This window comes from Petaurus breviceps, unplaced genomic scaffold (assembly GCF_028583685.1).
Source record: "Petaurus breviceps papuanus isolate PSGF00001 unplaced genomic scaffold, PetGlider_PUasm1.0 216, whole genome shotgun sequence".
Classification (NCBI taxonomy): Eukaryota; Metazoa; Chordata; class Mammalia; order Diprotodontia; family Petauridae; genus Petaurus; species Petaurus breviceps.
The window spans coordinates 1,284,904-1,299,928 of NW_027185867.1; the positions used below are offsets into that span (position 1 = coordinate 1,284,904).

The following is a 15,025-nucleotide window of genomic DNA, read 5'->3' on the forward strand; positions in this document are numbered from 1 at the left end:
AGAGAGAGAGAGAGAGAGAGAGAGAGAAAGAGAGACAGAGACGGAGACAGACAGAGAGAGAAAGGAAGAGAGACAGGGAAGGAGTGAGGGAGGGAGAGAGACAGAGAGACAGACAGAGACAGAGAGAAAGAGAAGTAAAAAGAAAAAGTTGAATTGTGCTCTGATGTCATGGTCATATAGTCATTTTCAGTCATGTTTGACTCTTCATGAGCCATTTGGAGTTTTCTCAGCAAAGGTATTGGAGTGTTTTGCCATTTCCTTTTCCAGCTTATTTTACAGATGAAACTAAAGAAAATAGAGTTAAGTGTCTTGCTCAGGGTCATATGGCTAGTAAGTGTCTGAGGCCAGATTTGAACTCAGGAAAAACCCAGCACTCTATCCGCTGTGCCATGTAGGTGCCAGTGCTCTGAAATAAGTGATTTCAAGTATAAAGGAGAAAAGATAAAGTCAAAAAAACCTAGGCCTTCCTGGGTTAGGAAGTGTTAAAGAGTAAGGAAGGAGAGAATGAAAGAGTTCAGAGGCTCTAGCTCCCTGTTCTCCTACCAATAAATGAAGATCCATAGTGCATCCTTAGTAACCAAGGCCTTCGAGAGTCCTTACTAAAACATAGTAGGAAAGAAAGGAAGGAGAAGAATGAGAGATATTATTTTCAAGGGAAGAGAGAAAGGAGTAAGGGGATGCAGGCAGTGGGCACAAAATCTTCAGGAAAGAGGAAAAGAGAAAGCAAGAGCATGGATTATAGGATCATTGTACTTCAGAAGCCACTTAGTTCAATGCCCTCATTTTATACTCAGGCCCAGAGAAGCTGTGACTTGCCCAGGGTTATCCTGTCAGTATGTTTTTAGGAATGGGATTTGAACTCAAATTTTCCTAATACAATCTTTATCAGGTTTTTTCCCCCTATCGTTTAAAAACAAGGTGATTTAATTTTCCTGGAAGTTATTCTACATACAGTATATAAGGAGTAGCATCAATAATCCAAAACATGCTCCTATGCTGTCAGTAAATATGATTTCCACTCACAATTTTAGAGGGAGGAAAAAAACCTCTAATGGATGACAGTTACTTAATTTGCAAATAGCTATTCAGACATCTTACAACTTAAATTAATTCTTCATAAAGTTGTCTACTTTCAAATGATTTAAAAGTAAGTGCTTTAGACAAGGCAATTTTTGTGCACTTGTGATGTAGAGGCAAAATAAATCACGTGTTATTTCTTGTCAATTCTCTCTAACAGGACTGGGAATTCCCACATTTCATGGGGGATGTTGATGTAAATCTTCCTGGATTGCACACACCCCATATGCAGTTCCAGATTCCTTTGTTCCAGATGATCTTTAAGGAAGAATATCGAATACATATAACAGGTGTGTAACATCAGTGAACATATTTGGTTACCTATCAGAATATATTGTCCTATTTATTTGGGGGAGATGATTTGTTTTACATCGTATAGTTCAGCACACATTCTCTTCATTTCCCTTCTTTGGTTGCTGATGAGATTAAAAGAATGTACTAAATTTTAAGCAAACCACTTTTCTGTAAGAAATGAGCAATTCCTTGTCACCTTAATAATACATAATTGCTGCTAAAGATGAAAAAATTGTCTTTGTTTAAAAGGATTCTCTTGTAGATTCATGGGTTATTTAATTTTTATATTAATTCCTCTTGTTCTGTTTTAGTCTGATTTATGATAATTTATGATAATAGCCTTCCATTACACTCAAGTCATTCTAGTCTTAGGCTGCCCGAAATCAAGTTGTATAGCAGTTTTTAGCACAAAGTAGAGAGCTGAATGATCACAAATAGAGAACAGGCTACGTTTGTTCCTGTTAACATGTAAGGTATGTGTGAACACATGAGCATGTATGTGTATGCATGTGTTTTAATCGCAATAGCTCAGTATCTTTATCCCATTCTGGAGAACTTAAACAATCTGTGCTTAAAATAAAAAAAATTAAAAAACCAAACCTTAAAAACTATTGCTTAAAATAGCACAAGAATAAATCTGAATATTGATAGAACTCTTATTTCCCAAATATTCTGCTTTTTGTTTTTTAAACTTTGTATAAGGTAATATCTCTAAAGTGAAGAATGAACCCATGGATAAGGATGATGCATCAAGTTTTTATTTATATTCAAAGTTAATAAAGCCAATCTATTACATATATTTATGCATATATTATATAACATACATAACATGTTATATATGTATTAACATAAATACATACATATTAGGATAAATCAATCATTTTTATGCAGGCCACAGTTTCTGAGTACCCATTTAATTGCTTTAATATTAAATTCACCCCTCAAATAGCCATAATGCACTTGGCATGAGCACCTCCCCTTGGGTGACTCTTGCCTGGGCCATTCATTCTTGCCAACATAGGGAATTTTTGTTTTCTGTTTTTAAGTTATTCTATTCTAGGCTTTTGTCAGAAATATTCTTTTCAAGTGCAAAATGCTGGGTAAAGAAAATTAAATTCATGTCTAAAGGAAATATACAAGCTGTAAGAATGCTTAACTCTTGACTTTTAATGTTAGTAATTACGGAAATATATATCTATATAATCTGCAGCATATATTATATGTAAAAAGTAGTGGATATCTGACTTCAGTTTGAGATGAAAATCATTTGTCTAGTGTTATGTTTTCAAAAGTTTATAAGCTACCCCGAATATCTCTGTTATTCCCTCCCATAGTGCCTATACACTTTGTTACTGAGAATCTTTGTAGTTAATGGTTTTTGGTTTTTTTTTTTGTTTGTTTGTTTGTTTTTCTTGAGGTCAACCTGTTTCACTGAGATAGGCAAGAGAGGCAAATCATTCAGTGTTGGGGCACAAGGCAAGATTTTAAGAGAGAGGAATCTTCCAGCACCTAATTTTTATTCTGTGTATGTCTTTTTTTAGGTGTTATTATTTTTAACAACAGATTTTAGTCTATATTTTTTATCCAATCTTTTCCTCCTTTTTTTGTTTGTTTTATTCCATTCTTTAACCCATTCATATTGAAGTTATCAAAATTAACTCTACATTCCTCCATTTTATCTCTGTTTTTTTCCTGAAGTTTTTTCCTCTTCCTCTTTAAACATATAAATATATAAACTTTGTCTCTTCAGTTATTTTAACATAATCTATTTTAAACCAACCTGATTCCTATTGGCTCTCTTTCCTTCACCCTCAATGCTCTCACTCTTGTTTTTTTTTTTATCTCTTTCCTTAATTTTAGAGTTTTGCTTTATTATGAAATCTTTCTTTCCTTCTTTTATCCAGTTCTCTATTTATTCCCCTATTATCTTCTCTCCATTAATTAATCAAGTAAAATCTCCTCTCCTTCCTTCAACTTTTGCTTGTTAGTTTTAAATTTTATTTTCTATGTTATTTTCTTTAAAAGATTTCTTTCCCTCATTCTCTTCATTCTTCTTCTTCTTTTTCTATTTATTCTAGATTTTTATTCTTTGTATTTATTCTTTCTTTGGTCTCTGTATTCCTCATGGAATTAAAGCTTCTAAAGTATGGTTTTGGGTTCCCTCTTTAAACAGTTTCTATATTCTTTATTAGTACCTTGTCCATCTTGCCCACTGGCCTTTTTTTTCTTTTGCACATCACTCTTAGAAATATCAGTTCTATAGAATAGAAATATTTTCCTATGTTAATTACTACCCCTTGCCCTTTCGTGATCTTTTTTTCCCCTCATTTGCAATGATATTTCCTCAGTGGGTCCATGCCCTCCAACTTTTCTGGTAGCCCTGGAATCTCTGATTCTTCTTCTCCTCATGCAGTGTTATCCCTGAATGTTATGCCATTGTAAGGTCACTATCTCCCATTATAGACTCTCTCTCTTCCAACATGGAAGCAAACTTTAGTTTGATTTCCTCCCACCACTGAAATGAATCCCCTCCTTCTTTCTTTCTCCCTGTTTCAACTCCTTCCCTGTCTTCTTCACCCATTATTGTGTGGCCCCTCATTTTCCTGAGAGATTTTTTTGAATTATTATCCTTTCATTGTTAGCTATTAACTTGATTAAAGTATATCACATATTCCCTTCTATTTTCATCCTTCCTTTTCCCTTTTTATATGCCTTCCCATTCTGCAGTTTAGTGCCATAAAAACAAAACAAAGCAAAACAAAACACTGATTCACCTGTAGATGGGGTGCTATGATGCTTAGTGCATTATGTTTCTGGCCTGTTTTATTATTGTCATTTCTATTTGATTTCTTCTTTCACCATTGTCTCCTTTTTTACTTTAGAAAGATATATAACCATGACTTCTCTATTATTTTATTGTTTTGTTAACTTCATAACTGTCTTCTCTTTTTAGAGTTTTAGAAAAAAATTTTTCTGTGGTAATTTGTTTCATAATCTGTTCTTTCTTTGGTCGCTGTTATACATAGTAAATAAATCTATTCTTATGTTTTTGTTATTTAGGGTATGGGCAAAGTAAATAATTTCTTCCCATATGATTTTCTTTGTAGGAATGCTTCTGACTCTTTTTTTTTCTTTTTTGGAGGGGGGAAGGCAGGGCAATTGGGGTTAAGTGACTTGCCCAAGGTCACATGGCTAGAAAGTGTTAAGTGTCTGAGGCTCTATTTGAACTCAGGTCCTCCTGACTTCAGGGCAGGTGCTCTTTTTATTCACTGCACCACCTAGCTGCTCCCTCTGACTCTTAATGAACAATCATCTTTTTCATTTATAGTCTTAGATTTGTACTGTATGTCACCTTGGATTATATTAGCACCTTTCATTTCTTTATTTTCATTATTCCACCAGCAATTTCATGTGGGTTCAAAATAGTTTTGGGATATTCAGATTTCCTTTGTATTTGAAGGTTTTTCTGCTAGTCATTTGCAAAATTTGTTATTTATCATTGGAAGAGCATTAATACATAGCAGAACCACTCCCAGGTTTTGTCTAATTCAACTTCCTCTATGACCCTATAGGGTTCAGAGGGGACATTTTTATCATCTCCCTTTATTAGAATGTAAGATTTTATCCACATTTAGACACACTTAGTTCATACATGTTTATCTTTTTATGTTTCTCTTGACTCCTGTGTTTGAACTACAAAGTTTCTACATAGCTGTGATCTTTTGCATTAGAAATGTTTGGAATGTAGGGAAACTCTTTTGTTGTTTAGCAATTTTTCAGTTGTGTACAATTCTTTGTGACCTTACTTGGGTTTTTCTTGGCACATATACTGGAGGTAGTTTTTTTTCCCCCCAGAGGCAATGTATGAATTCTTTCACTTAGTATTTCATTTTCCATATTCACAAATTTTAAGGAATTCTGTTCTATTACAGTGTTAAGATTATTTATCCTGTTGTGTCCTTTCTAGGAGACAGTGTAGGTCATGGGTATTGTTTTGTTCTCTTTTTTGCACATACTAGGAAGAACATTCACTTTTGTCCTTCTTCTTCCTTGAGGACCACACCATTAGGTGTTTTCCCCAGAGTATTCAAGGATATTCATTCCATGCCCTATGTGATATAAAAATGGAAGTGGAGGTAGTAAGATTCCACATCTCAAGAACCTCACTCATATGAACTGGGCAAAGAAAAGTAGATTACACAGTCACACAGCCACACATACACAAAGAGTTTAGTATAAAAATACATTAAATTTAAAATGGAAAGAATAGAAAAAATGATATAAGAAGGAGGGTAGAGGAGAAAATGTAGGAAACAATGACAAGGAAAATATACTTTAACTGTGGAGGGTTGATCTGGCTTTTGCATCAAATCACTGAAATTTTACGTAAGTACTATTGTTCTCATTCTCTTTTCCACCCCCCACCCCCACAGGGAATGGTGTGTGTGTGTGTGTGTGTGTGTGTGTGTGTGTGTGTGTGTGTGTGAATAAAGAGAATTTGTTTTCTACACTACATTAGAACATGCTCAAACTAAAAATACAATTAACAAACATAACTTCAAATGTGTTAAACTCATGAACTCATACATAAAATGAAGGAGGGTAGCTCCTTCTGTATTAGAAAACAGAATGCAAAAAAATATTGCATACAATAAACACACTTGGAACATAAAAGATCTGCACAGAGTATCCTAGAAGAGGAGTATAATTTCAGATGAATTTTTAAAAGAGCAGTAGTAGCAATCATTCTTTTTTTTGACTTTTTGGAAGGCAATTGGGATTAAGTGACTTGCCTAAGGTCACACAGCCAGTTTTTGTGTTAAGTGTCTGAGGCTAGATTTGAACTCAGGTCCTCCTGACTCCAGGGCTGGTGCTCTATTCACTGCACCACCTAGCCACCCCACAATCATTCTTACAAGACTATAACAAAAATAGACTTGATTAAAAGAGATAAAGTGGAAACTATATTAGGCTTAAAAGTATAGATAATAAAAATACAAAAAAACACAGTAAAATATGATTATATATATATATACACACACACACAGGTTATCCATATGCACACATACACATATATACATATATCACGGAATGGCATTGCATCTAAATACAAAAAAAGTTAACTGAGGTACAAGGAAAAATAGATAGTGAAAGAATAATTTTGGGAGACTTCAATATACCCCTTTCAGACTTAGAAAATTTTAGCACAAATATAAAGAGTAGAAAGGTTAAGGGCAGAAATAGAATTTTGGAAATGGTAAGTGTAAACTTCTTCAATGTCTTCCAGTTGTTGAATGGTAATCATAGGTATGTGTATTGTTGCATGGAATCTCTACAAAAACTGACCTTATGTTACTGCATAAGAAACCTCATAAACAATTATAGAAAAGTCAAACTATTAAGCAATCTTTTACTTCTTGTATTAGAAGAAAAATGTTAATTAGTAAAGACAATTTTAAGAAATTCTGGATTGAAATTTAAATGGAAACACTGATCCTAGAAATGATCCTAAAGAATCCTAATTTATTATAAAGAATGAGTGAGTCAAAGAATAAATCATAAAAGCAAAAGATAATTTTATCAGAGAAAATGATAGCTTAGGAAGTAGTAAGACCATTGAGATGCAGACAAAGTAGTACTAAGTGAAAAATGTATATTCCTGAACACTTTCATTAACAAAATAAAGGAAAGAGGCTTGCTCACCTATCTTCCCTGTGTCAGTACTAGTGGATGGTACAAATTATAATCATCAATAGTCCTACATTCCTAAACTTGAGTTTATAGAGGGTGCAGGTCACCTAACAGTGTTATTAGTTCTTAAGGTACAGTATGCAAAGTCTTCTTCCTTTTAAATTGTTGCTTGAAATGACTCAAGCAGACTTTGTATTACTTATTATTAGGGGTTGAGGAGAAGAGAAAGGAAGAAAAAAATATTTATATACAGCCTATCATGTGCTAAGCAGTATGCTAAATGTTTCACAAATATTCTCTTATTTCCTCATAACAACCTTTCAAGGTAGGTGATTTTATTATCCCTATTTTACAGTTGAGGAAACAAGTATCATCTCATTTTATCTTTGTAACAACCTTGTAAAATAGGTGCTTTTATTATCTTATTTTACAATTGAGGAAACTGAGGCAAACAGAGGTTATGTGACTTGCCCAGTTATATAGCCAGTAGATTTCTGATGCCAGATTTGAACACAGCTCTTCCTAACTCCAGGTTCAGAAATCTCTCCATCGTGTCATCAGTTGCCTAGTAACTTTTTGCTTAGGGTCTACTGAAATGAATGATTACTCTTATCAATTATTAGTCTCAGCTCACTCTTCAGGGAGTCTGAATTATTTACATATTAGCAATAGATGATTATAGTAGATTCTCTGGGACTATTTGTTTAAAAGGAATGTTGCCAAAGTTTTCTATTACTAAGTATAGAATGACTTCTCATCAATCTGCTCATTTGTACATCCTATGATCTTCAACTCAGCCAAATGGAATGGGGTATGATGGGAGATAGCTTTACATCACTGGATATTGTTAAGCAGACTTTGGATGATTACTTGTCAACAATATTGCAGAAAGAATTCCCTTTCTGGTACAATGTGAATTAGATGACCTCTGAATTTCCTTTTAACTCTGTGATTCTAAAATATATTTTGTTATCCTTTTATTAATTCAGAGTTTTTTTTTTCTAACAGGCAAATGGTTTAACTATGGCATCATTTTCCTCGTCCTGATTTTGGACCTTAATATGTGGAAGAACCAAATATTTTATAAACCACATGAATATGGGCAGTATATTGGTCCAGGACAAAAGATTTATACTGTGGAGGATGTGGAAAGCTTAAAGGATTTAAACAGAACCAAGCTATCTTGGGAATGGAGATCTAATAACACTAACCCTCAGACTAATAGAACCTATGCAGAGGGAGATATGTTTTTGCATAGCAGATACATAGGAGCAAGTCTCGATGTCAAATGTCTGGCTTTTGTTCCAAGCTTGATAGCTTTTGTGTGGTTTGGTTTTTTCATCTGGTTCTTTGGAAGATTTTTGAAAAATGAACAAGGCATGGAGAACCAAGATAAAAGTTACACACGAATGAAAAGGAAATCACCTTCAGAGCACAGCAAAGACATGGGAATGACTCGAGAAAACACCCAAGCCTCAGTTGAATATCCCTTGAATAATTCACCTTTAGTCTATATCAAGTCAGATTTCAATGAAATTATCTACAATTCTTCCCACTTGACTTCAGAAAACTTGAACTTACACTTGAATGACCCATGTGGCACAGCAGAACCAAACCCAGAACATGTGATGACTGAATGTACACCCACAAAATGAATCGAGTGATGCTACCCTATCCCAGAAGACAAAGAAATGCACACAAGAATATACCTTTAAGGATTGCTCTGTCCTTTTGTACATAAGGTTTATGTAGCATTAGATGGAGAAATATAACCTAGGCCACAAAGGTGCTCAACACGCTTTTTCTAGAACTCATTATTTTCTATTTGTATTATGATAATGTGCCTCCTATGTATCCAACAGTCCTCTAGAGATTGCTTCTCACGATTGCACAAGCTAATTATTGCCATGTTGACTTTACAGAGTAGTAAACTACTAGGTGATTGTTCGAAAGTATAAAGTTCTACCATAGTGGTGCCTTGAGACATCAAACTGTTTTTTAACTGTCAGTAAGTCAACAAGCATACATTAAGTGCCTACTGTGTTCCAGGCACTGTGCTAAGCAATGGAGGTGCAAGGAAAAGTAAAAAGCACTCTGCTTTCAAGGAGCTCACAGTCAAATGCAGGAGATGATGTGCTATGAACCAACAAATATGCAGGACAAATTAGAGATAATTAACAGAAGGAGGGCACTAAGGATTAAGAGGGATCAGGAAGGCTTCTTATAGAAGGTGAGCTATTAGCTGGAACTGGGAAGAAACCAGAATGGTCAGGAAATGGAGATATGAGGGGAGATAATTTCAGGCATGGGGAACAGCCAGTGAAAATGCCTGGAGCTGGGTGAAATGGGATGTTCTATATAGGGGATAGCAAAGAAACCTCTTTCACTTTATCTCAGAATATATGGGATAGGTAAAGTAGGAAGGGCCCATGTTAAATTTGAATGCCAAACAGAGGATTTTAAATCAATCCTGGTGTCAATAAGGATTCATTGGAATTTATTGAGTAGGAGTAATGTGATCACACCTATACTTTTTGACAGTCAAGTGGGAGGATGGACTGGAGTGGGGAGAAACTCTAGGCAGGGAGACAAACTCAAAGGCTATTGCAATAATTTAAAAATATTTGTAAATTAAACTTATGTTAGAGAGATATTAATATTGCAGAAGATAAAGGGGTATATAAAAGTGATGTTGTGAAGGTAAAATTGACAAGACTTGGCAACAGATTGGATATGGGAAGTGAAAGATAATGAAAAGTCAAGGATCACACTTAGGTTTTGAGCTTGGGTGGCTGGGAGGATGATGGTGTCCTCAGTGGTAGGAAAGTTGGGAAGAGGAGAGGGGCAGAGGAAGTTTATTGAGTTTATTTTTGGATATATTACATTTAACATGTGTGTGGGACATCCAATTTGTGATATCCAATGAAGTATATAACAGTTCTATTTTTTTTCTTTAATAAAATTGTTTTGACCAGCATTGGAGATCTGATCAGGAAACTGATGTAGTCAATGCCATAATAATGGTTTCTGGGGCTATAATGTTGTTCTCTATAGATATTTTTGTTACCTACTCAACTCTACACAGTAGGTAACTTTGATAGTTGGACTGCAGAGAAGCATGTTGATTTTAATTTTTATTGGCATACTAACAAAAAAAAATACAGATATAAAAGCCAATAAATATTAACCCAACATAGATCACTTCCTATAAGAATGTTAATTCTCTATTCATTAATTATAATTAGATATAATATCTAATTTTGTTTTTGATAATGAAAGGTAAATTGCTACTTGGTACAGTCTCATCACATATGTATAACTCTACAGTGCCAAGGAAAAAAGTTTCAATTGTATAGCCCACAACAATTGTAAAACCTACTGTAAATGTATTTCCCGTTTGTGAAAATGGGAAAACAGATGATAACCCTGAAATAATGAACTCCTCCAAAAATCATGCAATAAAGGACTTTGCAGCAGAAAAACAGATGCTGGAAAAAACAAAGGTTTTAGTGACTTTTCCCGTCTTTTTTTATTTTTCTTTTGAAACTAAAACTTTGCACATGAGTAAATAAATTCCCATAAATGACTATGGGAGCTTTTGTGTGTGTTTATTCCAGGAGCCTTGAAACCTCAGTTTCACAAGTGTATATTGAAATAATCCACTAAAGGTAAAAATTTTAAAAACCAGGAAGTTCCAACTTATCTTTAATTTAGTTCCTCAAATTATTGTTCCATACTCTTCAGAAAAATCATTTATCAGGCTAAATAAATTTCTTGTTGAATAATATCAGTGCTGGTTTTTGTCCTTATAACTATTTTCATCTCCATTTTTTATTAATCTGCTTTTAAGCTTGCAATATGCTGAATTTGACATGCATAACAGAACTATGTACTTATTATCTATTACTTTGAGAGCAACCTTTAAAAAATGCTATTTACCAAGCATTTAGAACCAGTCTTCCTTCTGCAGATTTTTTAAACTTTTATATTAAAAACATCAATGTGAAAGTTACTATCTTTGGTATTATGATAATGCCAAATATGAATGGAATTTGCCCAGCCTAGAGTTTTCAAGTTTCAATTTCATAGATAAAGGAATAAACACTTAATCAATGAGCATGCTGGCAGAGATTTAAGTTACAGATACCCTCCTCTTCCCCCACAAAACTCTTTTGTGGGCCATATTGCTTTTCTTCGGGGCTGATTTTCTCTTTAGCCTCAGTAACTCCTCCTTTGAAAGAGTTTTCTTTTCAAAAAAGACTGTTGTTTTCTGCCCTTCTTTCTCAAAGAGGACCAATGATCACAAAGGTGATGACTTATGCATGAATTAGATTTGAGTGAAGCAGAACTTCACAAATTCATCAGCCTCTCTCCTCCAGAGTCATTAAAGTTCAGTGGCAAGAAAAAAGGCAAGAAGTTTGGAGATAGACTAGGATGCAATGGGTGACTTTGGCCTTTCTAAATTAAGGTCTTTCCCAGGTCTCAGTTTGTCTGAGGTAAAACTTATTTAATGACTAAGGGCTTGGTGTTGTTTGGCCTCCATTCTTGAAGAGGACCAATGACATTGAGAGGCTGATTTCTTGACTTGCAAGTAATTGAATTTAAGCAAGATAGGGCTATGCAAAGTCATCAGCCTCACTCTCTTCTCCAGAGTCATCTGAGTTCTGTGGCAAGGTCAGGGCAACTGGAGAATATCCCAGATTCAGTAGGAGACCTTGGCCTTCTTAAGCTAAGGTCTTCCCCAGGTCCCAGTTTGTCTGAGGCAGCACCCATTCAGGATTAGGTAAAAATTAAGTCACAAGATGATGCAATTTACTATCACAAAAATATCAGTCTAGGAGGGGAAGACCTTCAGAGTTTGTGACCAGAATAGAAAACAATTGCTATTTACACTTTTTCTAAGCCACAGAAGCTTGGACTGGGACTATTGGCCATTCAATGAAAGCCAGATTGATTTGGTTTTGTGTGGTTTGTCCTTGTTCTCTAAGAGGACAATGATTTCAGGAAGATGATACCATGACTTGCAAATCAATTGAATTTAAGTGAGGGAGGACTGTGCAAAGTCACCAGCCTCACTTTCTCTTCTAGAAACCATCTGGGTCTAGTGGCCAGATATAGATTAGAACAACTCGAGATAGCCCAGTGATTGATTTGATTTAAAGGCTAGTCAAGTAACTCCATTTGAAACACAATGGACTTTTTAAAAGCTTGTTTTTTCAGAGTTATATTCCAAGAAATCATTAAATAAAACCGCCCAGGACAAAAAGTGAATTGTCCCAGTCTTAACAAAGTTAATAAAAATAAAAGATCTAGCCCCCAAACTCCCAAATACACTACATGTGATGAGGGAAGAGGAAGAAGAAGGAGGGGGGAGATAAATGTACAAGAGCAAGAAAATCAAGAAGAAGAAAAGGAGGAGGAGGAGGTAATGATGATGATGATGATGATGATGACATTCCCCAAACTTTTTTTTTAAGCAATTGGGGTTAAGTAACTTGCTCAAGGTTACATGATCAGGTGTTTCTGGGTGTGGTGCTAAGTATCTGAGCCCAGATTTGATCCCCAGGTCATCCCGACACTGGAGCTGGTGCTCTTACTCACTGAGCCACCTGGCCATCCCCAAACTTTTCTGCAATTGGCATAGGGTCCCCAGAGATCAGCTACTACTGTACTCAGATAACGTGATAAAGACAGTAAAATGCAAAATGTTCTTAAAAAAACTGGTTCACACCTTCCCACAAATGCACACAGCATCCATGGGAGGAGTAAGTTTAAATTTAGATCATAATAGTAATGAAGCACATATGAAAGGCTGGAAAAAAAACCAGGCAGAATGAACAGTAGATATCTTCCTCCCAGGCATTTTACTTCCCAATCACTGCAGCTAACTTATTCAGTCATAGAAACCTCAGTAATTATTCTCTTGCCCTGGGATGCTGTGAAAATGAGCTAAAAACTTTCTGTTAACTCTAAGTCCCCAGAGAGAACTTTCACCCTGTTTCCCTTCTCCCTGCCTCCCCCAAAAAACTACACGGAATTTTTAATCACCCCACTCAATGACAACAAGCACAGGGGAATGTACTCCTCTCAGGAGACAGAAGGAAAGAGAGGAGGAGGACAGAAAGAATAAAGAATCACTAACTTCTTCAGCCTGAACAAATTCCATCAGCATAGGAATCTTTGAGGGTTTGCACTGACTTGGCTCCAAAGTCTTGATGATGATGATTTCATTGTGGTAGCCTTTATATCACTTCCTCCTCTGTCCATACCTTTTCCTTTCTCTAGAAGAGCAACAAGATGAACTTAGGAGAACAAGTCAGATTCTCCACCAGTTCCAACATCAAGAAGAATTCCATGGGGTGGGAGTGAGGAAGAGGATCCTGTAAACTTCCTGCCTGGATCCATCCATCTCGCATCTTGATTTCTTTGTCAATGCCTTCAGTTAGGAGTTGTCAAGGCAGTGCCACATTCCAAGGCATCAGAAGTTTTCTAGCTTCTTGAAAAATTACTTTGAAATCTAAAATATAAGTTACAAGTAACAAAACAAACATCATCACTCAGAAAAAGAATGATGAGCTCAGCACTCCAGGAAATCATTTTAGGGTGCCATTCAAAGGAATGAGTACTACATGTATGCCAGTATATTAGTAGCAGCTCAGTGAAAAACAGTCTGGTCCAGTGACTACAAATCAAAATTATGCAAAGATCATATTATATGAACATGTCATAGCAGTACATGTGGAACATTAGTAAAGAAGCATAACAGCAAAGCAATTAAAACATCCATAATTACAAAATATGGAAAATATTAGCATATATGCAAACATCAAAATTATAATAAAATATATCTATAGAATGTGCATGATACTCGCACAGAAATAGATACATGAAATATACAATAATGAAAAGAAGTGTACTAAAAATCTAGTACATCAATGAATATAGGTAATATCGGCACAAATTACATACTCTGACATGTAATATTTTGGCAACATTCATAACAATTTCTCCAATTTCCCCTATAACATTATCTTAGTCTAGTTATTAATTGAATAGTCTAAGCTCTCTTGTGACCTGCTAGCTTGTCTGCCCTACACCTGAACTAGATGATGGTATCACCTGGTTATAGTCCTCATCAGAACTATTGTTATGCATTCTTAAACATGAACTTCTGGATGATCTGGGTTGGGCAATTAGGATTACTAAACTATGGGGTATTTCTCTACCATGCTCTGTGTTGAAGTTCTACTCATGCAAAGTGTTGCCTTTGAGATGATATTCCCCATCTAAACTGGCTTTTGAATAATTAGGAGATGTTCTTCTTCCTTCCTTTTTCCATCCCTCCCTCCTCCCTCTTCCCTCCTTTCTTTCATTCCTTCATTCCTTCCTTTGTTCCTTCATTACTTTCTGACTTCCTTCCTCCCTCCCTCTCTCTTTCTGTCTCTCTCTCTCCCCCCCCCCGCCCCTGTCTCCTACTCTCTCTCAGAGTCTGCTGAGGTAAGTTACATTACTTATTTCTACCTTCTCATCAGGATATACAACAAACAGGAATAAAGTTTTTGTGCTGTATTGTCTTTTTGGGAACCCCTGTTTGTTTCTGAGGTTATTCTGTAAAACAATGGTGTCAAACTCAAATAGAAATGGATCCTGCTGCCTGCAAATTTAGAAATCACACATTAATGTTAACTACATTGTTTTTTTATTTATTTTGTCAAACATTTCATAAGTATATTTTAATATGGTTCACTGGGGCTATTAATTTTACACCTCCACTGTAAAAAAAAAAGCCAAGTTTCCCACTATCTTCATAACCAAGCAAGGAGCAGGTTTCCATCGGTCCTCTGTGTCCCCTAAATACCAAGATTTTCAGCAAAACTCTATTTCCTTGTCAAAAGTTGACAATAAACTCTTGCATGACTGAGCTAAGGTCATAGCTAGGTGGTAAGCTTCTTTTACCTTATCC

At 35.4% G+C, this 15,025-nt stretch overlaps 2 protein-coding genes across 6 annotated transcripts in view; one reads left to right on the forward strand and one right to left on the reverse strand.

The window, feature by feature from the left end:
• Positions 1–10,836, forward strand: part of TMEM117 (transmembrane protein 117) — a 200,885-nt gene extending 190,049 nt beyond the window's left edge. For all 4 annotated transcript variants that reach the window (XM_069094237.1, XM_069094238.1, XM_069094240.1 and 1 more), the window contains 2 exons: positions 1,238–1,367; positions 8,071–10,836. In XM_069094237.1, the coding sequence (XP_068950338.1) occupies positions 1,238–1,367; positions 8,071–8,717 (777 nt within the window). In that variant the 3' untranslated portion in view covers positions 8,718–10,836. The remainder of the gene's footprint in view (positions 1–1,237; positions 1,368–8,070) is intronic.
• TWF1 (twinfilin actin binding protein 1) overlaps positions 1–15,025 on the reverse strand; it is a 372,084-nt gene that overhangs the window by 234,135 nt on the left and 122,924 nt on the right. The window lies entirely within an intron of this gene.